The sequence below is a fragment of the Myotis myotis genome, unplaced genomic scaffold (assembly GCF_014108235.1).
Source record: "Myotis myotis isolate mMyoMyo1 unplaced genomic scaffold, mMyoMyo1.p scaffold_m19_p_2, whole genome shotgun sequence".
NCBI lineage: Eukaryota > Metazoa > Chordata > Mammalia > Chiroptera > Vespertilionidae > Myotis > Myotis myotis.
In genome coordinates this window covers 157,123,257-157,149,522 of record NW_023416324.1, presented here as the reverse complement: position 1 = coordinate 157,149,522, position 26,266 = coordinate 157,123,257, and the positions used below count along the sequence as shown (strand labels likewise).

General features: G+C 46.4%; 1 protein-coding gene across 1 annotated transcript in view; it reads left to right on the top strand.

Annotated features, from left to right (window-relative positions):
* The window catches only part of GPR156 (G protein-coupled receptor 156), a 101,541-nt gene extending 80,076 nt beyond the window's left edge, over positions 1 to 21,465 (top strand). The window contains exons 6-10 of the mRNA XM_036352570.1: positions 2,213 to 2,338; positions 3,314 to 3,409; positions 7,367 to 7,603; positions 14,155 to 14,313; positions 18,431 to 21,465. Coding sequence (XP_036208463.1) covers positions 2,213 to 2,338; positions 3,314 to 3,409; positions 7,367 to 7,603; positions 14,155 to 14,313; positions 18,431 to 19,759 — 1,947 coding nt within the window. The 3' untranslated portion in view covers positions 19,760 to 21,465. The remainder of the gene's footprint in view (positions 1 to 2,212; positions 2,339 to 3,313; positions 3,410 to 7,366; positions 7,604 to 14,154; positions 14,314 to 18,430) is intronic.
* Positions 21,466 to 26,266: the final 4,801 nt, after the last annotated feature.

Here is a 26,266-nt window from a genome sequence, read left to right as displayed (position 1 = left end):
TGTTCTTTATTTTACGGGGAAAGCATTCAGTCTTTCAAAGCTAAGTAAGATGTTAGCTGTCATTTCATTGTAGATACCTTTTATTTAATTGGGGAAGCCCCTCTATTCCTATTTTTCTGAGAATTTTTATAAAGAATTAATGTTGGGCCTTGGCTGATTTGGCTCAGTGAATAGAGTGTCGGCCTGTGGACTCAGGGGTCCTGGATTTAATTCCTGTCAAGGGCACATGCCAGGGTTATGGGCTCGGTCCCCAATAGGGGGCGTGCAGGAGGCAGCCAATCAATGATTCCCTCTCATCATTGATGTTTCTATTTCTCTCTTTCTCTCCCTTCCTCTCTGAAATCAATAAAAATATATTTAAAAAAATAAATAAAGAATTGATGTTGGGCTTTGTAAAATGCTTTTTCAAGGTTTGTTGACATGATTACATGTTTTTGTTTTTTTAGTTGTTCATATGTTGGGTTACAATAAATGATTTTAGAATCACAAACCAACCTTGCATTCCAGACAAACTCCACTTGGTCATGATGTATTATCCTCTTCTTATATTGTTGGATTTATTTTGTTTATAATGTGAATTACTGTTCATAAGGGATTGCTCTATAATTTTCTTTTCTTGTAAGATCTTCCTCTGCCGTTGGTATCAGGATAATGTCAGCCTTCTAGGATGAATTGGAAAGTATTCCCTCCTCTTCAGTCTCTGGAAGAGTTTATGTATAATTGGCATTCACCTCGTATAAGTACTTTACAATAGTGTGCTTCTATTTATCCCCTTCTCAATCTTTGTTCTATTGTTTTTACTTTTGCATGTTATTTTTGTTTGTTTGTTTGTTTAAAATTAGTTATCTTTTTAAAAATCAAATATCTGATGGAGGAGAAAGAACTTATTTTTTAAAAATATTTTTTTGTATTGATTTCAGAGAGGAAGGGAGAGGGAAAGAGAGATAGAAACATTGATGATGAGAGAGAATCATTGATTGGCTGCCTCCTGCATGCTCTCTACTGGGGAGGAACCCATAACCCAGCATGTGCCCTGACCAGGAATCATACCATGACCTCCTGGTTCATGGTGACACTCAACCATTGAGCCACAATGGCTGGGCTAAAATTGGTTATATTTTAAAGATATATTTAAAAATAAAAATCAATCACATATTTTTCCATTAAATTAACATTTCCAGAGATCTTACTCTCCTTGTACAAGTATCCTTTTGATATTATTTTCCTTTTTTCTGAAGGATCTCTAACATTCTCATGCAAGTGTGCTACTGCTGAATTTTTTCAGCTTTTGTTTATCTGAAAAAGTCTTTATTCCACCTTTGTTTCAGAAAGATATTTTCTGTTGGATGTAGAATTCTAGGTTGAGGTTTTACTTTTTACTCTTAGTACTTTCAAGTTTTTTCTCCACTGTCTTCTCACTTGGCCTTCTACCTGATGAGGTATCTGGTCTTCCTTATCTTTGTTTCTCTATAGATAATGTATCTTTGTTTACTGGTTGCTTTAAAGATTTACTCTGAATCACTGGTTTTGAGCAGTTTGATTAAGCAACCGATTGCTTTTATCTTACAAACACCAGGAGTCATGTAACTGGTTGTGCTTTCTTCTTTCCATTGGTTGACAAAAACTCAGTCCCACATTTATGCCCCAATTCACGAATGTTATGTATGCTACTCACCTGAGGTTTTATCATAATTCTTTTTCATTATCTCTTTTTTTTAATGTGTTTCAGTTTTTTATCCTGTTGCAAGATATGTGTTTTCTTAATTTTATTTTTGTAGTCACAAAAGTAAGGCTTTTTTGTGTATGAAGTCAATTGATTCATGTAAGTATAAAGAGTTAGCAACCCCTCAGCTCTCAATCCCACCCACCAGGTTAATGGTTTTAATAGTTTTATGTGAAAACTCCCACATCTCTCTATCTGCTCATATACACATATCTAGAAATAATGGAGTATTTACTGTATAGAACCCTTGAATCTTTTGTGGAAAAAGTCAGAATATGGGAAATATAAACAAATGAAAATGTTTAATGGTGATGATGATATGGACACAGAAATCATTGTAAATATTTAGTATCTGTTTCACCTTTGATGGCTGGATGTGAAGCTTTTGGGGAGAACTAACCCTGGAGTTTATAGCTCAGAGCATGTAGGACACTCTAGCCCTGGTGTAACCGGTGAGCTAAGGAAAATTATGACCTTGACTCTTTTCAGATCATCAAAGACCTGCAGCTACTGGGGCTGGTGGCAGCCCTGGTGATAGCTGATGTGATCCTGCTCCTGACGTGGGTATTGACTGACCCCATCCAATGCCTCCAGATTCTCGGTGTCAGTATGACGGTGAGGGGCCCAATTCCTGGAGAATTCACTTCCTGACCTGGGGGGACTGGCTTCTGTGGGCACACAGGGGTCGTTCTCCCAGGAGCACTCACTGTGTGGCATGCTCCCAACAAGAAGATAAGTGACACAAAGAGGAGGGAGAGTGAGGCGCTGTGGCTGCTGTGAATGCCTTGCCCCTTGTCTGCAAGGTGTGCTCCCACTCCCGCTGCCCCTCCTGCCCCAGGTGTCCTCCACCTGCATCCACTAAGGTGTCAACACACTGGAATCTGCCTGGTAGTTATCTCTGCTTCCACATTATCAATAATGAGAGCTCGGAGCAACAGGAAGTTGCCTTCCCCTAATTGTTGGGAAGTAAAAGTAGGAACCTGAGGTTGTCTTCGGAGTCAGTCAACCCTGGTTCAAATCCTAGCTCTACTACTTTCTAGCCAGGTGACCTTGGGAAAGTCATTTAACCTCTCTAAGTCTCTATTTTCCTCATAAGTAAAATGGAGATAATACTACTATCTGTTTCTTAGGGCTTTGGTGATAAGTAAGTAAAAGCGTGCAGGTAAAGAACTCAATTGTACCTGGTACATAGTATTCAATTAATAGGAAATCCTATGTTCCCAGACTCACAGGGGCTGGGGAATACAGTGGAACCTTGACATTGCAGATTTAATATTTAAGGTTTCAACTGTTAACAAATAGTAGGAATTTATCATTCTGCTGGTGCACTAATGCGAATCATTATGGTAGCAAAGCACACAACAGAGGGTAAGCCCTGCTGCCACCAAACATCCAACTTTATTGTCTTTTCCTCCAATTAATAGTCACTCTCATTTATTTAATGGGGTCAACTAAATTTTATAGCTTTTACACATTAAGGGGGAAAATAGAGGCTGTACAGGAGTTCACACTCCAGGACCTTCACAGGGATCTGCTGTGTGTTCCTGGTAATTGTGGGTGCCCTCAGTACTGACTCTGTGTCCCTCCTAGGTGACAGGGAGAGAAGTGGCCTGCTCGCTGACCAGCACACACTTCTGCGCTTCCCAGTACTCTGATGTCTGGATTGTTCTTGTTTTGGGATGCAAGGTTGGTATCCACATCTTCTTGGGGTAGTCTGTCTGTCACCAACAAAATGGACATATATGAAGAAGGAATTAATGAGGTGATTCCTGAAAAGAATCTTGAAATCAGGAAGACCTCTGTTGATACATAACTCTCACAGCCAGGACCCTTATTATTTCTTTACATTTGGGAGTGGGGGGTCACTTTTTCAACTCTTTGGACTGTCTCATTTTGTTCTCTCCAAATCATGTGGAATTCACCTACTGTTTCTCCCATTTCTTGGCTTGGTTTTAAATTTACTTTTAAATATCAGTTTTCTTCCCAAATCCCTGCAAAGAAGTCTGTGTCAAGGTATCCTGCTGCCGTTCACCCACCTCACTCTCACTCTGGTTGGAAGACAGGCTGGCTCAAAGACAGATGACAACACCCAAGGTGTCCTTTGAGTGATTACAGCTGCCTCAAGTGTCTCCCACCCTGAATCTCCCATAATTAGACTCATTTGTCTCTGGTAGATGGTAAAAGTGAGATATTATTTCCAGAGGGTACAGGATACCTACATAGGGCACTGAGGGAGGTCCCTAGAACCAACTGTCCTGTTAGCTGGTTTTCAGCTTGTAGGGACAGAGAATCTGGCTGTGAGAGCATAGGGCAGGCCTGTTGCAATGAATAGGGTGACCCTGGGTGGCAGGAGCCTGTCTGTCGATTATCAGGGCAAAAAGACCTGGTTGACTGATTGCTGGCAGAGTAGGAGTTTTTCTCTGAAGGTAAACTTTTAAGTGGGTGCTTCAGAGAAATAGCCTTAGGGATGGGCAGGGATGGGACAGGGAAATGTTACTTTTAAATTATGTGCATATATTATTACTTTGATTGAAATATTTTCAAAAGAAAATACTAGGAAGTGAACAGCTCTTTCCTGGTTTCTTGCTTAAGAAAATGAGCTTCAGAACATGACAGAGGAGGGTTTGAATTCTGACTCAGCCCCTTCCTAGCTGACCCTGAACCTCATTTGACCTCTCTGAGCCTTAGTTCCCTTACGTAAAATGAGGTGATGATAATATCCACTCAGAACTGTTTTGAGTTTCAAAGGAGTTAATGCATGGCAAGAGTTTTCAACCACTCCTGCCCCATAGTAAGAGCTCAGTAAATTTTAGTTATTATTATTAATCTTCTACTGCTCCCCTAGAGTCTAAGGCCTAGACATTTCTGAAAATCACAGCCCCTCTCCCACTTCCTCAAGCCCTAGAGGAGAGCATGTCCTCCCCAGCAGCAACTCCGCACATCCCCCATAGCAATTCACTTTGCGACTAAACTTGATTTATTTTCTCCATTGCCTTTTATATAAATACCATTTCTATTTGATTTCACTGTAATATCTTTCTGAAGGACAAAGAAAGAAAAGGGGGAAAGAGTGCTGAGCATCAGGAAATTGACTGAGCCAGCTGCCCATGGGCTTCCTGGTCCATGAGCAGTCCCTGGCGAAGACCCAAATCTCTGCATAAAGTTCCAGGAGCCCCCACCTGCACCTGTCTGCTGCCCACTACCCCACACTTCTCAGCAGTGAAGGCAAATGACCTACAAGTATATGTGATTCATTTAAGCACGAGTCATGGATGTATAGGGGCTCTATTAATACCTAGTTCCCATTGGGCAAGGATTGTAATGGAATTGAATTTTTTGTTGTTGTTGTTAATCCTCACCCAAGGATATTTTTTCCATTGCTTTTTTAGAGAGAGTGGGAGAGAGGCAGGCAGGGGTGAAAAACAGAGAGAGAGAGAGAGAGAGAGAGAGAGAGAGAGAGAGAGAGAGAGAGAGAGAGAAATATGGATGTGAGAGAAACACATTGATTGGTTGCCTCCTGCACAACTCCTGCATGATTCCCGACCAGGGCCGGGTATCGAACAGCAACCCAGGTATGTGCCCTTGACCGGGAATCAACCGCCCTCCCAACGCCCTCTGTGTGCACAGGGCCCATGCTCTAACCACTGATTGACACCAGCCAGGGCTGAAATTTTTAAATAGAATCAGATTTCAACATTTTAAAAACAAAGAGTTACTTTTATTCACTTTTGATTAAAGTACTCATAATCCAACTCTGCCAAATGTCACCTGATGGCATCAGTTTCCCAAAAGTCAGGCCCCTCTGGCCTCCTGACTGGTGTATCTTCTAACCATTGAAGGTCTCAGGGCGGCACGCCAGGCCCCATTTGGGACACTGGACATTGGGGGCATCCAGAAGGCATCTCTGCCATGCTGATCCTTTACTCTAGGCCAGTAGTTCTCAACTTTCCTAATGCCGCGACCCTTTAATACAGTTCCTCATGTTGTGGTGACCCCCAATTTCATTGTTACAAATTGAACATAATTAAAGCATAGTGATTAATCACAAAAACAATATGTAATTATATACGTGCTTTCCGATGGTCTTAGATGACCCCTGTGAAAGGGTCATTCGACCCTCAAAGGGGTCGCAACCCACAGATTAAGAATCGCTGCTCTAGGCTGTCCGTCCTCCCAAAAATTATCGCCAGGGCTGTACCTGTAGGTGAAGCTAGTCAGATGGGGGCATTTTGGGACACTGGCAGGTGCTCTGCTGATACCTGACCTTATTTATATTCATCGTTAGTTCTCCCTCTGAGTCGCCTAGTTCCCATCCCACCTCATCCACCATGGCATCTTCAGGTTCAGTTATAAAACATGGACATTTGTGTCTTGCCTTCAATCTCCCTTGAAAGGACCATGGCTTAGTTCTCTTTGTAGCACTGGTTCCTGCCCTACACCTAGCATGGTACTTTACACATAGTCAGGTGGACTTATGTTGCATCTACAGTATATGTTATGTATTATTGAGTAAAGTTTTGATTTCTGTTTAAATGCAGCTCCTTCCAAGAGAGAAAGCACTTTAAGGTGCCAGGCGTCGTTTTCTTCTTAGTAGAAATGAGAACTTTGAGAGCAAGTTTTTTGTTTGTTTGTTTGTATTTTTAATATATTTTTATTGATTTCAGAGAGGAAGGGAAGGGGATAGAGAGATAGAAACATCAATGATGAGAGAGAATCATTGATTGGCTGCCTCCTGCACGCCCCCTACTGGGGACCAAGCCTACAACTGGGGCATGTGTCCTTGACCGGAATCGAACCCACGACCCTTCAGTCCACAGGCCGACGTTATATCCACTGAGCCAAACCAGCCAGGGCAAGAGCAGCTTTATATTCATGAGAAAGAGGAAAGAAAAGGGCCCCGGGTTCCTGGTGGTGGGGGCCAGGAATGTCACAAAGTGGGTGAAGGGTATAGATGGAGCCTTTGCTGCCTGTGCCTGCTCCACAGGCTTGTCGAGTTGCCAGCCTGCCTTTGTCCTCCTGCTTCCACTCTTCATCTCCCATAAACACCCACTGGCACAGAGCCTCTGCTAGCCTGGAGAGGTCTTTTGTGTAAATTAGAAAAGGCCTCCCTTCTAGGCAGATGCAATCTTGCAGGTGCAGGGCTTGGCAAGCAGATGGTGCCTGTGGGAAAATTAGAAAAATGAGCCCCTTCCTCGGGGCATTGCTCCTGCCGCTGCACATGTCTGGGCAGACAGACCATGGGGGCATTTCTGCTTCCATGTGGCCCACAGCTCCACGCAGTGCAAAACCACATGGTGGACGTGGCAGCCCTCACCACCAGCAGCATAATGTGCCCGCAGCCCTATCTGTAGGGCTCCTGCTCGCCTATGCCATCCGATCCTGTGCCTCTATCCCAGCAGAGTCCCATCTTGCTGACCTCTGATAAACCAATTCTCAGGGCAGGAGAGGAAAATAACATTTATTAAGCACCTACTAGGTGCCAGAAGCACTCTAAGGGTCCTCTCATGTCTGAGTAAACCCTTGTAGCAACCCTTTAAGGTGGGTATTATTACCCTTATTTTAAATGGTCCCGGCCCTCCTGCTCTTTAACCCTGAGTCTGTTATTCCGCTTCCCTGAGCCTCTGGTTCTCCCTCCACATCCAGGGTCTGCTGCTGCTGTATGGTGCCTACCTGGCGGGCCTGACCGACCACGTCAGCTCTCCTCCTGTGAATCAGTCCTTAACCATCATGGTTGGGGTCAACCTTGTGGTGCTGGCCGCTGGGCTTCTTTTTGTGGTCACCAGATACTTGCACTCCTGGCCCAACCTGGTCTTTGGCCTCACATCCGGGGGAATCTTTGTTTGCACAACCACCATCAACTGCTTCATCTTCGTTCCCCAGGTATGTTCTAAGGAGAATTTGGCAGGGCCGGTCCTGCAGAGCATTGGCTGGGCATGATAAACTGCTCACTGTGTTTTCTCTCAAGGCTTCTGGGTAACATTTATTGGAGAGTCAGAAGGAAGGTGGGCTCCTGGTGAGCTGGCTCCTTCTCTTCTTCCCTCCTCGCTCTCCTGAAGGAAGACAGTTTGGCTCCCAGTCAGCAAAGAGGGCAGCCCAGAGTGGCTGGCATTTTTTCCCTAGCCTGGGAGTCAGGAGCCTTTCTTTCCTGTTTAGGATTGCAGATTCACAGGGAAAACTCATTTGGAACTCTATGCAATTTTAAATGCTTTTTCTTTCTTTTTATTAGAGGAAAATAGAAAGCATTCCTCTTCTTTTTACAAAAAGGAGAAATAAAAAGTCAATAAACATGTGTTTCATATTATAGGGATTAAAGAAAAAAAATCAAACAAAGGAGGAAGATAGCAACAGAAATGTCCAGACAGCAAAGGGGGAAAGGGGATCTGGAGGGAAATGTAAAGGAATCATAGTCTCTGGAAGGAAAGTGATGTGAAATTATTCGGATTGGGCCCCAGGGTACCACTGAGCCACACACGTCTGAGTTAATGAACTTGACATTAGGCATTTTTCCTGTTTCCCTTCTAGTTCTCTTTTTGTTTCCCCAAGGCCTCCCTCATCCCACTCCCCCCTCAGCACCCCATCTGGTTCCGAATGCAGCTTCCAGTTGACTATGAATGACTTTACCAGGGAGCACTAACCGATAAAATCGCGGATGGAGGGTCACAGGGTATTTATAAAAGGGAGAGTGGACCTTGGGGCATGAAGGTATGACACAGGCATAGGCTTTTTACTCTTCTGCCTTCTCACAAATTCTCATAAAAATACTCAAAAGAATAAACAAATATGGAAATATCTGTAGCAGCAGCACTAAAAATCAAGGATGAGTAGTGCCTCAGTGCCAGAATCTAGAGGAATTGTTGCTGAATCTTCATATTATAAGACCTGGATTAATGGACGCCATTGAGAACTGAGTGTTATTTGTCTGGAAAGTAGCAGAAGAGGACTTGGAAACGCAAGGACTGCTCCTCGCTGGGAGATGGGGAAAGGGGAGTGGGGAGGGGCCTTTGGGGAAGCCCACCCTTTAGGCCCTGTAGCCAGCATTGTTGATTGGTAACCCATCCACCTGTTGCCAAACCCTTTCTTCCTTGCTCACCTCTACTATATAGTCTGAAAGAACTAAATACTTGCTTTTCCAGCTTCCTTTACAGCTCGGGGTGCCCATGTGACACAGTTTTTTTGTTTTGTGTGTGTGTTTTTTTAAATATTTTTATTGATTTCAGAGAGAAGAAGGGAGAGGGAGCGAGAGATAGAAACATCAATGATGAGAGAAAATCATCAATTGGCTGCCTCCTGCACACCCCCTAGTGGGGATTGAGCCTGCAACCTGGGCATATGCCCTGACCAAGAATCAAACCATGAACTCCTGGTTCATGGGTCGATGATCAACTACTGACCTACACCAGCCAGGCTATGTGACACAGTTTTGAACTCCAAAAGTTTTCTGAGAGGCTTCTGAGAAAGCTTTTGCTTTGCTAAAAAAGCTATGGGTGTGGCTGGCTTTGCCTCTTGTACCTTCTTTCTGCCTTGCATGTTTGTTGTGCCTGGAGCTATGGCAGGCATCTTGTGACAATGACGGAAAAGCCAAGAAATGCATTTACTATACGAGGAAACTATAGTTATTCCTGTGTAAAACTAAATTCAGAGGGAAAGGACCTATGAAGAGATTCTGCATTTCATAAGAAGAGATGCACAAATTTCTGGAGATTTGGACAAGCTTCCTTCCTCTGAAGGAAATTAGAAGTTTTTAAAAGATAGCAAATTTGTTTTGTCAATAGGATTTAAAAGATATTGCCTCTCTCCAACCAAAGCAAATCATCATGAGAAGGACATAATCTTATATCATGAAATATTAAGTAAGGATAAAAAACATTGTGTTAAATTCAAACCCCCAGTAGGAACACTGAATAGGCGATTGGACATAGCAAAATACTGAATTAGTGAACTAATGTAAGGCCACAGAACACAAGGAGACAGTTTAAAAATGAGAGACTAGGGCCCAGCTGGTGTGGCTCAGTGGTTGAGCATCGGCCTATGAACCAGGAGGTCATGGTCTGATTCTAGGTCAGGGCACATGCTTGGGTTGCAGGCTTGATTCCCAGTTGGGGGCATGCAGGAGGCGGCCAGTCAATGATTCTCTCTCATCATTGATGTTTCTATTTCTCTCTCCCTATCCCTTCCTCTCTGAAATAAATTTTAAAAAAATATTTTTTAAATGAGAGACTAGATCAAATATGGAGACCTTATCTAGGGATACAATTTAGAGCTACTAGGAATCTCTGAAAGATAAAAAATAATTTGGGGCAGAAGTAATCACCAAGGAACTATTAGAGGAAGCCTTCCTGACCTAAATAAAACAAGAGCTCTATCTGAAAATTGAGTGAATCAGCAACCTCCATGATGTGGCTCCACTTATATCTCCTCTCTGAGCACTCAGACATAAGACTTCCACCTCAGCACCTAGGACAGTAGTGATATCTAGGTACACTCCCATCTGCACACATAGACATAAAAATGCAGGATGCAGTTCACCTTGAAATCTGGCTTCCAGGTTTGAACAGCGACAAGCACTTGATTTGTAAAGTGAGAGTGGCAGTGAAATTATTTTGGGATACAGGAACAGGATGGATGGACAGTGTTGGCCTTTCTCTTGCCTTCTCTCTGTTTCCCATTTTTCCTCCTAGCTGTCTTAAACTCCCTTTCTCTTACTTTATCTTTCCTTTTCTGTTTTCTCTCTCATGCCTTTCTCCTTTGAACTATGATCCAAAACTTAAATATATATATATGTATGTGTATATATATATATATATATATATATATATATTCCATTATATTTTAGGTTTAGGAAGTAAATTCTTCTTCTTCTTTTTTTTAATCTAAAAGTAAGTAGGCTTGTCCATTTTTTGTGGGTCTTTTAATGGACTTTCCCCTCTGGCTCAGTGGCCTTTGGTAGAAGGAAGAGTCTCCCTGTGAGAGCTGCACTGTGCATTCCCAGGAGAGAAAGACAGCTGAGCAAAGTTGGAAATGCATCTGAGGAGAGCTACATGGGGAAGGAAGAGAGCAAGGAGAGGGTACTTCCTCCTGCCACTGAGCCTTCGGACTGGACAGCGTGGGAGGGGTTAATGAAAACAAAGGCACAGATGCCTCAAGGGCAGTTAGTGGCTCCAGAGAGCTGAGTGGAATGGCACAAGTGGACCAAGTAGCATTCTACGCAGGTCCTCAGGAAATGCCTGAGTGTTGACGCCAGACACTGAGGTCATCACCAGCCATGAGCAAGCCTCTGCTTTTGTTGATGGTATCCTGCATGTGAGCCATCTCCACACACATCTTCTCCTTCCCTCCCTCCACCTCTGAGAGACAGATAGGTCCTGAGATAGGACATTGTTTTCTCCTCTAATCCCCCAAAGTGTGTCACCTGCTCCTCCGTGTAAGTACTTAGGACTTCCTACTCTGCCTTAGAGGTACCTGCATATGTCTCAGTGCCCCTACTAGAGAGGTGAGTTTTTTAAAGGAAAACTATTTGTTCTTTTATTTATCCACTCATTTATTACCTGCTGGGAACATGCAGTTCAACACATGGCCCCATCTCTGGGTGTAGCTGGGAGCAGACATGAAAGGAATAATAATGCAGGTTTTAAGTGTTTGGGGAAGGCAAGTTACACGACGCTGAGAAAGGGGTGCCCCAGCCTGTCTAGGAACTCCATAACGCCTTCTCAGAAAATGGGCCCAGTCTTGAAGGGTAAGCAAGATTGGGGAAGGGCAGTGGGTGGCATTAAGATGGGGAAACAGCATGACAAAAGGTAGAGAGGTAAGAGAGAGAACAGGCTATGTTTGGAGCACCACAAATCTGCACTTTTTGAAGCACAGATTGAAGGAAGAGTGGCAGAAGGTTACTAGTAAGAGATGACATCCTCAAGGTCCTCGTATATCCTGTTAAAGACTGGAGATTGAATCCCACTGTATTAGTTTCCTGTGGCTGCTGTAACAAATTAACACAAATAGAGTGACTTCATTCAGATGTATTTTCTTATAGTTCTGGCAGTCATAAATCGAAAACGGGTCTTATTTACTTGGCTACGATCAAGATGTCAGTAGGTCTGCATCCCTTCTGGAGACTCCTGGAGCGAATCCACTTCCATGCCTTTTCAGCTGCTAGAGGCCACCTGCATTCTGTGACTCCTGCCTCTTTCTCTATCTTTAGAGCCAGCAGTGCGACATCTTCAAATCTCTCTCTTTCTGATCTCCATTTCCATGGCCACTTCTCTTCTTCTGACTCTGACCCTCCTGCCTCCCTCTCATAAGGACTCATGATTACATTGGGCCCACTGTACAATCCAGAATAATCTCCCCATCTCACATCCTTAACTTGAGCACATTTACAGAATCCCTTTTGCCACATAAGGTAACATATTCACAAATTCCAGGGCTTGGCGGGGGGCTGCGGGGGTGGGGGGGAGGAACACCTTGTGGGGAGCATTATTTAGCCCGCCACACCCACATAGCCCAGAGGCTGAAAAGCCAGGAATGTGCCTGTCCTTCTGGAGGAAGGGTCCTGGAGAAGTCCAGAAATTGTGACCTGAGGTCATTTATTGCCATATTTCAGAAACTCCAATGGGTCAAGTCTGAAGGATCAGGATCCTCACAGACACAGAACTAAGAGGGCGGGGGCTTCCATCAGGGGGCACCCTGGCTCCACCTGGCCAGCTTGGGGTGAGACAGACCCAGAGCCCTGGATGTGCTGAGCAGTTCCTCCAGAGAGGGCTGGGCCTGGGGGTGCTGGGGGGAGAGAGGAGAAGCTCTACTGCTGAGGGAATGAGGAGCCCAAAAGGGGGCCCAGATACTGCGACACTGCCAGGGCCAGTCCTAGGAGGACAACGCTGGTGTCTGCTCCATCCACTCTGGACCGTACAGTGACCCTATGGTGCCAGGCTCCAGGAAGTCCCGAGTAGGGTGGGAGCTGATGGCACCCGAGGCTTTTGAGAAGGACATCTGAGTGGGAGGTTCCTGGCCTGACCCAGTACAGATCACACCGACTCCTGATGGCATGAGGAACATGCAGTTCAACACATGCTGAGTATACAGAGGATGTGGTATTGAAATTGATGGAAAGATTTAGAATCCGATCTGAGCTTTACCAAATTGGGGTTAGGACGTATTTAATGAGTGAGCAAAGAAGTCCCAGGATCCCTGTGGCTCCCACAGCCACCAACATCGTTTCTAAGGTGCCACAGTGCCCAGTGTACATCACTAGCACTCTCCATGCTGAGCTTTCCTACAGGAAAAACAGACACTTCCGTCACTTCGTGTCACTGGCATATGCCAGATAGAGACAGTGTCCCAAAGGCTCAGGAGGATGGTCCTTTGAATGTTCTGTGTTCAGCTCCATCCCTATTAAGGCAAACTAGCCCATGCTCCCACAGATTGCTTCTTTTTTTTAAAAAAAAAAAAAATATATGTTATTGATTTTTTACAGAGAGGAAGGGAGAGAGACAGAGAGTTAGAAACATCAATGAGAGAGAAACATCAATTAGCTGCCCCCTGCACATCTCCCACTGGGGATGTGCCGGCAACCCAGGTACATGCTCCCGACCAGAATCGAACGGGGACCCTTCAGTCCGCAGGCCGACGCTCTATCCACCGAGCCAAACCGGTTTCGGCCAGATTGCTTCTTAAAAACAGTTTCTTCCAAAACACTTTCCTTAGGACCCCACAGTTAACAGTTTCTGCCTTCTCAGCTGTGTTGAAGGTCGTGTGGGGTGGCACAGTGACCCTGTTACAGCTCTGGCTCTACTGCTAACCCCCTGCAAGGGCCTAGATCAGTCATATTCCTTCTGAGTCTTCCCTCATTTGTCTAGGAAGAAAAGATGGTCAGATCGCAGACCTAATGTTCTGTCTTTTTTATTGCTATTTATTGCCATTTGTGGTTTCCTATCTGAGCTTTGATTATTGACTTGGGTTAGGAGTTCTGCAGCAAGGAACTGGGTTTGCAGTCGCTGTGAGCACACCGTTACCCAATGAATGAGGATAATTAAGAACAGCTACCTATAACTGGAAACAGTTTCACTTGAAACATACAGAGTTTAGGTTGCTTAACCCTGTTACAGCTCGTAAACTCTGGCTTTAGAACATGGCCCTGGGAGTATACTTCAATCTGGTTTTCTCTGACCAGTTCAGCAATGGTTGGGTCAAGCTAAGATGGTTCTATGTCATCTACCTATCATCTTCCTTTGGCATTTTGAAAACTATATCACCTTAACATTCTCTGTGCCTTCTGTCATTTCCGTCCATTAGCTTTCCAGAGCACAGTACATTCTGAGGAGAGAATAGTTTGTGTATTAGTGTATTACCGTCATTCCTTGGTGTTTTGGAGAACTAGTGAGAGAATGTGTTTCTGGGTGTGTAATTAAATAAATAACATATGCTCTGTTATTTAACAGCTGAAGCAATGGAAGGCATTTGAAGAGGAAAACCAAACAATTAGATGCATGGCCAAATATTTCAGCACTCCCAGCAAAAGCTGCCATGCCCTGTATGGTGAGGAACAGAATTGCCATGCCAGAGGAGAGAAAACCTCCATGGAAAGACTCCTCACAGAGGTAAGCGAGACCCCTGCCTGGTGGAGTCTCTATAAAGAACTCCTGTCATGCACCGGTGGGCCCCTGCTGTCCCATTGCTAATGTTCTTTCTTCTCCGCCCATTCCCCCACTTCCATTGGCAGCGGGCAAAACCTTGACATTTCCCCAGTGACTCTCCCACTGCTGGTCCTCACCCACTTATTCAGTCATTGCACAGTTGTGTGCTGGACATTGTGCCAAGTACTGATGAATAAAACAAATATAGTCCCTACTCTCAGGGAGCTCACAGTCTAATGGAGGAAATAGATGTTGATCAAGAGAATAATGAAGGGACAAATCAGGGTGGTAAGGCAGAATTATGGATGGTCAGGGCAAGGGAACCTAATTTAGAGCTGTCAGACAAGACTCTCTTAGCTGAGAGATGAAGGTTAAGTACAAACTGGCCAGAAAAGATGGTGGGGAAAAGCATTCCAAGCAGGGGAACAGCATTGGAAAGGCCCTGAGTTGTAGTGGATTCTAGCTCCTTCTGTATGATACATTCGTGCCTTACATAGAGCAGTGCCCTCATTTACAAGATCTTATAGGGCCCCTTACTGTATTTCCAGGTTCTACCTAGAGATCTCAATCATCCCACCATCTGTGCTTGAGCCAGAGTTGGCACCTCTCCCAGAACGGGGCACTGGGGTGTGGGCTTGCAGAAAGCACATGGAGAAGCTGGAGGCTGCACTGCCTCAGAAAGAAGGCACAGGGCTCAGAAGAATTAGCCAATATTTTCACACCAACTACATTAGATTCCATGTTTTCTTCAGTACAGAACACACCTGAGTAGGTGCTATTTGGGAAACTATGTTTTTCTGTAATTAGACTGACAGATGGTTATCAGGGATCCCTGTCTGAGAGGACGGTGAGGTGGGAACCTAAGAAACACAGCCCAGTGGGGGGGTGAACCGTCCCTGCACCCCCTGTCGGTGCCCCTCTAGTCTCCCACACCATACCCTCAGTCTGGACCTTTTTAAAAAATCAGAGTAATACTTCTCTATTTCTGTACTATTTATGAAGCATTCAGGACCTATTTCAAAGCCAGATTTCTTCCCACCTGGCAAGGGAGTAGCATTGCCTTTGAGATACTCTGTGAAGTCTTCAAAGAAGCATTTTTTTTTTTTTTAGCTCAACAGAAGGCCAGAAACTTGGCGAGAACAGCCAGGATGGTTTTCATTCACAATCAGCTAATGTTGGAACAGCCAAGTGGCCTGACTCTTTAGCCTTATGGTAATTTATGACGTGCTGTTTGTACTTCTGCCACACTGACTACGCTGTTTCCCACGCAGTGACTGTCTCTGCTCTATCCAAAACGATGCCTTGAGTCTGCAGAGGGAGGGCCCTAATAGGGAGCAGATGCACAGGCAGTAAAAAGCTGGCCTCTCCCCAACACCCCACACCTGGTGCATCTCTCCCAGAAAAGGCCTGGGAACCAGCCGTTGCCCCCAGGCGCCGGAGCAGGCCTAGAGAGGTCCCAGCTCTGGCATTGCCTGGTGGGCAAACACGGCATCTTTCCTGCCTCGTCTTATGCACAAACCCTGACTCCAGCTTCCCTCCACTGCAGCCCCTCTGCCACCCTTGGTCCTCCTCTTACTTTCCCATGACCTGGGCAGTCCACCTTCTCATTCTTGCCCCCCTTGCCACTATGGTCAGGGGTGCCGCAGGGGCTGTCCAGGGCAGCACCCATCACCGACTTCCCGGGCTGTGTGGAAGCCAGCAGGGAGAACCTTCCCAGGGCTGTAGAACCCCCTTCTCCACTCTGCAGCAGAGGAAACCCAACTATTCTTTTTCTTCCCTGAGCCAGAACAACCAGAGGGTGATTCCATCTCTCCTTATGGCCTGTACCTTGTGAAACACACCTGTGGATGCTAGGCTTCCCCAGATGTGCCAAAAGTAATAATTAATAAGCTCATTTAAATGCAGCTGCCACAGTAGGTCAGATTTTGGTCTCACAGAGGCAGTGACTCACACCACGCCCCAATTAGTATGCAGCCATGGTGAAATCAGAGTTCCACTTTTTTTCTCTGAAAGGAGAGAAATTTACTGTTTAGACTGACATTTCTCAATCCATCGCCGGCCAATTTCAGATGTTTGGTTGCTGGGAGAAGAGCCCTCTTCCCAACTCAGCATTGATCCTATTTTTCGACGCTCAAAGAAACTTGTGGGTAAGGCACAAAAAGACAGCATTCAGAGCTGACTTGCTGGGTTAGCTGTCAGCAGTTGGTGGCTTCCTCCTAACTCTGTGAGGCAGCCGAGGCCTCCTGAAGCCAGCCTGAACCCTCCTTCATGAGGAGGGGCTGCTGAGGAGGAAGAGGGGTGGGGTCCCTCCTGGGCAACCAGCACAGTGCCCACCATGAGATGCTCAAGAGCTATCTGGCACCACCCAGGTATCACGAAGAGCCTGAATGACTGCCTCCCGGTTACTCATCCTCTCTGCTCGTGGTGAGTCCCCAGGCATCCACACCTCCCCGGCAACGCCCCGACCTCACCACACTGGGGTGAGGAAGGGGAAGACGGGCAGGCAGGTGCTCAGCTGCCAGTCCCTTCCGCTTATTCAGCAGTTACTCACTGGTCTGGGACTCTCCCGATGATAAAAGAAGTAGACTAAACCAGGACGTAACTGGGAGTCCCGGTATCAGAGAAATCACCTTCCTGCCTATAACTAGGGAGCAGTGATCGGCCTTGGAGTTGCTGCCAGAGACTATTGCTGGACTAGTTTACTCAAAGTATTGCTTTCTGAACGGGTCCCTTCTGGGCAAGTCTCCCATCTCAACTTGAGAAGGCACCACAGGTGTGGTCCATAGGCGACTTGTGTCAGGTTTCCTAAAGATGGGAAATGACTTTTTACTTCTAGGGCATAATAAGTGTATGTCCAAACGCGCATCCTCAGCTTTTTGAAGGTGATGGCAACAGAGAGGCAGCATTTGGGTGTTCAGACAGACAGTTCCTAGAACACGATGCTTGTTTCATTACCTTCCCCAAACACCTGACCTGGGTTGTCTGCCCCAAGACCATCAGTTCCCCAAGATGATCTCTTCCCTCCTCCACCGCCTTTGATCATCAGCAATGTCAGAAGGTGGACATAAGGTCTGAGTTAGAGAGGCAGCTGCTGTTATCACCAGAGGATGCTCAGGGCACACCCACCACCAGTATGCTTCCTCCTACTTTATGCCCATGATCCCAGTCAGTACGGACACACCTCTGTAGCTTGCACCCACCAGGCCTCGTGGACACAGCCTGTTTACCAACTAAAAGCTATGCAACAGGTAGGCAGCTCAACAGCAGAACTGCCCCAGCCTCATTCATCTTCTGGGCTCCATTTTAGATCTACTGAATCAAGTGTCAGAAACTTAGGCCCAACGATCCTACTAAAAAAAAAAAAGCAAAGCTTCTCCAATAATTCTGATGCCTGCACTACTTTAGGAGCTACCAATAACTGATAGTGCCACCTGGAAGCTTTCACCTGCCACTCCGAGGTCCAGCAAGGGAGGACATAACACCAATCTGAGATTCTCATTGGCCCCTCCTGGCTCCAGTCTTATCTCTTTGGCCCAGACATCTCCACCCTTCTTCTGGTTTTCCATTTTCTAGTCTGTTTAGCAAGAGGCAAAATACTTGTCTCCCCATCCAATCATCCTTTTGGGATGTGCCTCAAATTCACCTGAATTTTGCAAAGGTGTCATAAGCCCGGAGTTGGGCCATTATTCAGACTTGTGTCCTGCAGAGAGAGCGACCTGACCCTCTCCATTCTGAGGAGGGTGTGCACAGCCAGCAAGCAGCAAGCTGTGTCTCCTCCAACCTCCCATCTCACCGGCAATGCCACAGAGTGGGGACCTTAGGGGGAGATTAAGATTCTACAATAAACCGTGGTTAACCCTTATTGAGCACCAGGTGTCAGTTATTGTACTCAGCACTGTGTGTGCATCACATTTTTTCATTCTGTGGAGGTGCCTCCTCGGAGCCTAAGATCACCAGCTAATACACAGAGGATCTGGGATTTAAACCAACGTCTTCTGGCGCTACACTTCCTCCACCCTGGGAGACAGCGTGAAAACCCTCAGCGGCATCTTTTGTTGATGGTTTTGCTTTTGCCTTACAGAAAAACGCTGTGATTGAAAGCCTGCAGGAACAAGTAAACAACGCCAAAGAGAAGCTAGTGAGGCTGATGTCAGCGGAGTGTACCTATGAGCCCCCGGAGTGCGCTGTCCTCCCCGCCTCTTCCCATAGCAAGGAGGGTCAGGCTGCAGCCCCTGCGCACGGCCTGACCACTCAGTGGCATTCCGAATGCCTCTCTGACTCTCCGAATGATACCAGTGCGGCGGCCCAGGACTCCCAGAGCACCTCAGTGCCCTCCTCAAGTGCACAAAGCCTGGAGGGGCCTGGGAAGGACACTGGCTCCTCCCCGGGGCGGAAGGAGGTGTCTGACTTGAGAGACTTTTCTGATCATTTAAATTTGGGCTGCAGCCAGAAGCACCAGGCTGGGCCAAACCAGGGTGCAGAACGGAGAGACCAGGGACCTGCAGTCCCCCGCCAGAGCCTCACACCAGTTGAAGAAGGCTCTGTTCCCCAGAGACAGGGGCAGCGGGAGAACTCAGGGGAGCCCCAGAAGCAGTCAAGGGTCAATTCAGTGATCAGGGAAAAGCTTCAGGAAGTCCTACAGGATCTGGGCCTGGGCTCTGAGGCTCCCGTCCCCTCTTCCCTGTCTTGTCCCCAGCAGCCCTGGAAAAGCAGCGCTGCCCACGGCCCCCAGAAGATGCCCTTCTCCAGGGAGCTGGGCTTCAGCCCATACATGGTGAGGAGAAGGCGGGCAGCGCAGCGGGCTCGCTCACACTTTCCAGGCTCTGTACCCTCACATGTGGGGCATCGGGCAAATAGGGTGGCATCTGGCACAAAAAGTGGGTTAAATGTGCAGAACCCGGACAGCCTCTGCTTGGACCCTCAAACTGCTGATTCCAGGGAACCCTCTTCCAAGAAGCTTTCGTTACTTCCAGATCCTCAAGGCAAGCCGGGTATCCAGGAGGACAGCAAACAGTGCCAGGCAGAGCTCCAGGGAGCTGGGAGAAGCTGCGCAGCCTTTCCTCACCAGCCTTCTGGTTCTGGCCGAGCACGGTGTCCCACTGGCCCACGCCGATCACCAGATCTGCCTGAGCAGCGCCAGCTGCATTCCCTGAGGTCCCCGGGCTGTCTCTCCCTTTCTTCTCCACGCAGCTACCTTGACACTGAGTCCAGCAGCTCGGACGAGTTCTTCTGCCACTGCCACCGGCCCTACTGTGAAATCTGCTTCCAGAGTTCCTCTGATTCCAGTGACAGTGGCTCTTCAGACTCTGACCCAGAGCATGCTGGGGGGGTGGCTTCCTGGGAAAAGCTGTGGGCCCGCTCAAAGCCTATCGTGAACTTCAAAGATGACTTGAAACCCACACTGGTGTGAACTGCAGCACAGCAGGCCTGGATAGAGAGGTCGGTCCAGGACAAGCCATACCAAGGCCTACAGGGGGAAGGCGGGTTCTGGCCTCAGGAGAACATATCAGTGCCCTGCATTTGACCAGCCCTTACCATGTTTCAGCTATGCTCACTTGAGTACTGTTACCTTGAGCACTTCTTGGGTATTGCCTGTCTTGTTACTACCTCACAGCATTCCTGTAAAAGACTCCAGTTGAGTGACCATAAAAGATACTCTTTGGGAAAAGGTGCTAAATGAGCACAGAAGCTTTCCTGTCCCAGTCAGCCTGTATTCCACAAAACTCTTCTTATATACCAGATGGCTGGCTGGTGGACAGACAGATGGAGAGATGGAGGAACTTTTCTGCAGAACCAGAGTGGTGGACTTTGACCCATCAAACTGGCCTTAAGATAAGTTTCCTACATCCTTGGGTGTCCCGTTCTTGGCAGGGGGTGCGACTTTGTTTCTGCTGAAGGTTAAACAGCACCACCCCTGGTTCCAGCTTCTGGCCAGACTCAGCTCACAGCCACCTCTACAACACTGTTTGTTCGTGTCTTCCCACTATTATGGCACCTCACCATCATCCCCGAGATAGTCAGGTCTCCATGTGGCCACAGGCTACCCAGATCTCTCTTCTGGGCTTAGGTGGCACCTGATGCCCAGACTGTCTACTGGTCCAGTTGTCCATCCCTTTGACTCTGCCCATGGTGCCGTTTTGGACTGAGGGGAAGCACACACTGGCAATCTCTGTTGGTCAAGGGGTGCTCTTGGTGCCATTGGGGTTACATGATCACCAATGGATACATGAATCTGGAAATAGAAAACAAGGAAATAGAAAGGAAGAAATGGGGGAGAAGAGGGCAGGAAAGAGAACAGGTTTTGAAATTTTACCTTGAGTCTGGCACAGAACATGGTAGCATCAGAGCTCAGTAATTCCTTATGATAACCCTGGGAAGTAGACACTCTCATTCCCATTTTTACAGATGGGGCATGTGAGGCTCCAAGAACTGCGGTGACTTTCACGACTTCACACCAGGAGAGTGGTTCATGGAGAACTTGCCCACAGCCCAGGGGACTCCAAGTTGATAGATTCTCCTGGGAATACACCTCTTGACTCATTCTTCTGGGAATGGCAAGCAGGCCAGACCATAAAGCAAGGGTGCTGTAGGAAAGCTGAGTTGTGCTCACCCTGGAGTCCAGGACACCTGCCCCCAGATAACAAAACTGGGTTCCTCATTGTGGGAAGCCGTCCTCACTGCCTCAGGGGCCCTCTGCACCAGGATGTTGGTGAAGGATGAGTACCAGGAACTCATCTGCTGCCAGACCCAGAGGGAGAGCACAGATGGGTCCACTTTGCTTGTTGCTAATCTGGTTGTGGTTTAGAGGCCACCCTCTGCCCCCATCCATGTGTGTGCACATGTTCATGTGCAGGAGTCTGAGCCTCATTAGATATGCCTGGGGGGAGGGAGGAGTTGGGCTCTGAAAGTCTCACAGAAGATTTGTCATGAACTCACAGGGGCTGCCAATACTCATGAGTCTCCAGACACTGGATTGGGAGGCTGTCTTGGTAGCACAGCTTCTTCTATTATCTACTTTTGAATACAAATATCATAATTTATTCTGCATGTGGGTTTGTAGTGTCTGCTTGTGCTGTTTGTTTGCTGTCCAAGTGATACTTTAATAAAAGAGAAGCAACTCCCAAGGCATGTCTCTTCAGAAACTGTGGTCTCGGGCTGGGGTGTAGAGGCATAGAGAGTGGACACACAGCCACCAGCGTTGCCTTGGATTACCCTGGGTTCAAAAGGCATCTTCTGCCAAACTTCACTTGTAACAGAAACAACTGCCCCAGTGGACAGGGGAAACTATGGAGACTCTGTACTCTTCCCATCCACGGGGGTCCTGTGGTTGGGCTTCACCTCCCTCAGCTCCTTCCCTCCCAGCAAGGAACCAAAGGGAAGTAAACATTGCCTCTGCTACTGTCATCTGGGTTGTGCATGTCTCTGTTGGCCCTAAGGTCTTGCATGGAGCCAGTCATAATTCTGACCCGAGCATATATTTCCCTGATGATTGAAATCTTTGGGTTGGAGGTATCCATTCTGATTCTAAAGCATGTCACCACTAGCAGTCTGCTGTTCATGACTGTGGAGTATGCAGGCTCTATACCTGGCCATCCTTCTACCCATCTCATTCTCTCTGCTTCCATTTCTCAGTCCCACCATCCCAGCCCTTCTTCATCTCCATTCCTCTTCTATATAGAATTCCTTTCCCCTTTTCCCACAAGTTGTGAATTACTCATCCTTCAAGACTCAGGTGCAGCATGTGTTCTCTCTTAAGCCTTTCCTGAACACCCCAAAATAAAATTAACTGACCCCACAGTTAAATAAAGAAGGCTATTTGGGGACCTGTGTTTCAAACTCAGTTATGTAGAGGCTTCTATTATCCATTTTACCTGGAATGACTTTGTAATCCTTGCTAGACTTGTTTAGAAAGATGGAAAATATACCCCAAATTTTTCCGTTTGGTTCAAAAACTATGTGCCAAACACAACTGCCTGCCTAGTCCATTATACTGATTCTAGTCCATCATTTAGTCTTGCACCACCACTCCCCTACTCCTCTTTCCCTAAATTTAGCTCTTTCTCTAAATTTTTTACCCAAGACAGCTAATCCAGTGACGAAATTCTCAAAGGGAGGAGTATGCAGTGGCTTTTGGCATGCTCTTGATAGTTATGCTCTTGAGGTGTTGTGCCCAGATTTCATGATTCCCAAGAACCCACAGGGAGCCAGCGAGTCCGATGCAAAAGCAAAGAGTCATTCATTTCAAACCTAGGTTTGGCTCCCCTGCCACACTCACCGATGCAACGGTAAGCTCCAGTGGCCGAGAGAGAAAAAACTCTGTGTGGAGAGAGCTTTTATAGGGGGTTGGGGTAAGGGGAGGAGAAAAGACTGTGGGCCCTGCCGATTGGCCAGGCGCGAGTCGGTGTCTCATTACACAGGATGGGGTCATAGTGATGGCCTGCACTTCCCTTGACTATCTTCCGGGAAGAAGCTTGCTGAGCACATGGCCAAGTTAAGATGGAGGGCATAGCCCTTACCCTGGGGCAAGGTGGAGGGCGTAGCCCTTATCCTGGGGCAAGGTGGAGGGCGTAGTCCTCGCCCTTTCAGAGGAAAGGGCTGTAACTTGTACAAAAGAACCAAAGGGAAGTAAACATTGCCTCTGCTACTGTCATCTGGGTTGTGCATGTCTCTGTTGGCCCTAAGGTCTTGCATGGAGCCAGTCATAATTCTGACCCAAGCATATATTGCCCTGATGATTGAAATCTTTGGGTTGGAGCTATCCATCCTAATTCCAAAGTGGGTCCCTATCTCCTGGACTTGAAGGATCAACTTGGCTTTCCTGGAACTCATAGAGGAGGGAGGGGAAAGTACCAGATGTAGGAGGCATGCTTTTAAAGAACCATATTACTTCTAAAATGGTAAAAAGAAGAGTCAGTTCAAGTTCCACAAAATCTCTTCTGTGTCTGTATTTATTTTGTTATATTTAAACTAGAGGCCCAGTGCACGAAATTGCGCAGGACCCCAGACCCGCTCTGCGCGAGCCGCAGGCCCCACCTCTGCTGCACCAGCCCCACCAGCCCCACACGAGCCCCACCAGTCCTGCGCGAGCCATGAGTCCTGGCCCACGAGAGGTGCTCCATGCACCTCCTGGTGACCCGTTGTTTGGTCATTCCGCCTGTTACGGTGTCACGACCACAGGCCTTTTATGATATAAATGTTTCTTCACAGATTTCAAATTCCTGAAAGCATGAGTATGTCTTCTGCATTTTTATATCCTCTAGAGTAGACATCAGAGAACTTTGCACAAAGGATAAGCTTAATAAATGTTTGATGGATCAGTTGCTGAGAAGATAAATGGATGAAACAAAGGCAGACAAAGAACCTGTTCTGGGGCTAACAAAGCCGCCAAAAGGGAGCCAGAGCTATCAAGTTTCACTGCTTGCCAATGAGTTAAGAGCAAGAAACAACATCACCCAGAAGTAACTGAATTTTGAAAATTACAGTACTTTAAGGATCTTAGGGAGACCTGGACTAGAATCGAGTTAATGAAGAGAAGCAAGAAAGTTATTGTGGTAAAGATTTTCTCTTAAAGATGCTTTCTTCACAGGCTTGTAACTAATAAGCATGATTGGCAGGAGGACATCTTTATCACCATCACCTTCCTGAGTCCCCTTTCCTGAAGCCCAAACAAAGCAGTTCCTCCCAGTAACACCATCTGGGCTTTGTTATGAGAGGTCTAATGCACAGATGGCATTTATGGGGCTCGAGACAGGAAAGAGGCTACTGTTGTCCTCAGACTTCATTCTGTTTCACCTCTGATATGTACTCTGATCTCTCTTTCAAAATGTTCCTGGTCTTAGCACCCTCAGCCGAACTGCATCCGAATTAGGGAACATCTTGGGATGTTCAGTTTACTATTGAGGTCACAAGAGACAGGAAATGCCCGTGTTTCGGGGAGAAATAATCTGATATGAGCTTAACAAGATCTCTGTCAATGTTTCCCAACTCTTTTCATTCTTTGACTTACCTTTTGATATTTAAATACACAAGCAAGATGCATAGGCTCAGAGAATAAGTGATAACCGGAACGGTGAGCCAAGGTGTTTTTCCCGGGGTTGTATCTCGCGACACCGAAGAATGAGTTCCGCAGACCAGAAGATTCAAGCAAAGTGTGGAAAATTTATTACAAGCAGATTCAGCCTCCCCGCAAGGGGAGGGCAACCCAAGAATGGGCTGCCCATTCAAGCCTTATAGTCCAGGGGTATATATTTGCTACAAGCCTGCTCTAGGTTTATCTGTGTTGTCACCTGATTGATTCCTTCAACTGCTTTTGCCCTGCAATGGACCTAAACTTTTCCTGTTTCTGTGTGTTCTTTCTCTGTTCCTATGGTGAACTTTTTCTATTTCTATGTGTTCGTACATCTTGTTTACTGCAGGCCCTCCCTTGGTTTCCCACGCCTCCTGCTTTGAGTCCAGAAACATTTTATTATTTCTGTTTGACTGGTTCCTGTGGTTAGGCTGGCTCAAACTGCCATGTCTGCCCCTGCCTATGTTCCACCTGCCTTTGTTTCCCACTGGACCCCTGCCCTATCTGCCTGTGTTTCAAATTAACCCTCTCATAAGTACTTGGGAAAGGCCCTGGAAAGGTCTTCAAGTGACTAAGACAAAAGCAAAAGGACAGGTAAAGAAAAGAGAAGGAAGACAAGAAGTCCAAAGAACAGAGAGAGATAAGAGAGATGAAGGAGGAGGCGAAGAAAGGCATCCTGCTTAACTCTGTCAGTGGACAGGTTGTGGCAATTCCCTCTTTTGTAAATGAGTTGGCTCTGGTTTTACTTTGAGAGAAACGAGGATCCCTTTATCCTTGCAGCGCTCTTGCTTCAGTATGTATGTGACTGTTGGTTAATTTCTTGACTTTCCCCACTCAACTGTGAGCTTCTTGAGCCCAATTGTCATAATTTCCTTGGCATCCCCAGCACCATGCCTGGTCCATGGTGATGGTCAGCAGATGTTTGTCAAAAGAAATAAACCGAGAAAAGAAGTATGGCCTACCTAGAATTGACTCAAGAGGGACTTCAAGAGGCAACTCATAATAGTAGAAGTCACCTGGGAGGCAGGGCTTATCATGGAAGCAGTGTTGTTGATCCACCTAAGTTTAAATCCTTTGTGATAATACCTAAACCCTTTGTCAAAAGAAGGCATTTTAGATGGGCTCTCTTCTCCACTCATTTTTGTACAATAATTTTCTACCCCCACTGAAATGCCTGGCTTAAAATCACCCACGTGTCTGGGTGCCTTTCAGCAAGTTGCGTAACCTCTTTGTGGCTTAGTTTTCCCAGCTGTAAACTGGGACAACAACACCTACCTCATAAGGTTGTTATGAGGATTCAATGAATTAATATTTCTAAAGTGGTATGAACTATGCCGGGCACATAGTAAACATGATGTCAGTGTTTGTCTTAGGAAGTTATTTGGGAAACACAGGTTTATATTTAGAAATCCTCTTTATGTTTTCTTGCTTTATACCAAAATCCACCTTCTTTGTCTTCAATGTATTCTTTTTTTTCTATATTAATGAATCTTTCTTTATTTTCTTTGCTTAATCGCTTCACCCGTCTCAACCCTTCCCAAACCCCTTCCGCTCTGACAGCTCAGTTTGAGGGAAGGGTCTTCTAAATAGATCTGGAAAAATGAGGATTATTTCAACCCACTTCTCGGGCAACAGAATTTTTTCCCTGAACCCCAAGGTCAAGTTCACTTACTGCAGGAGCACCCCCACCTGCAGGACTCAAATGTTGGGGCTGGTCTAGAGGGAAAGGGCAGTTGGGGAATCAGGAAATCTGATTTTTTTTTTTTTTTTTTTTTTTTTTTAGAGTGGAGCCAAGAGACACAATTAATTTCCTTTGTAGAAGCATTATACACTTGGTAATAGAAAAAAAAA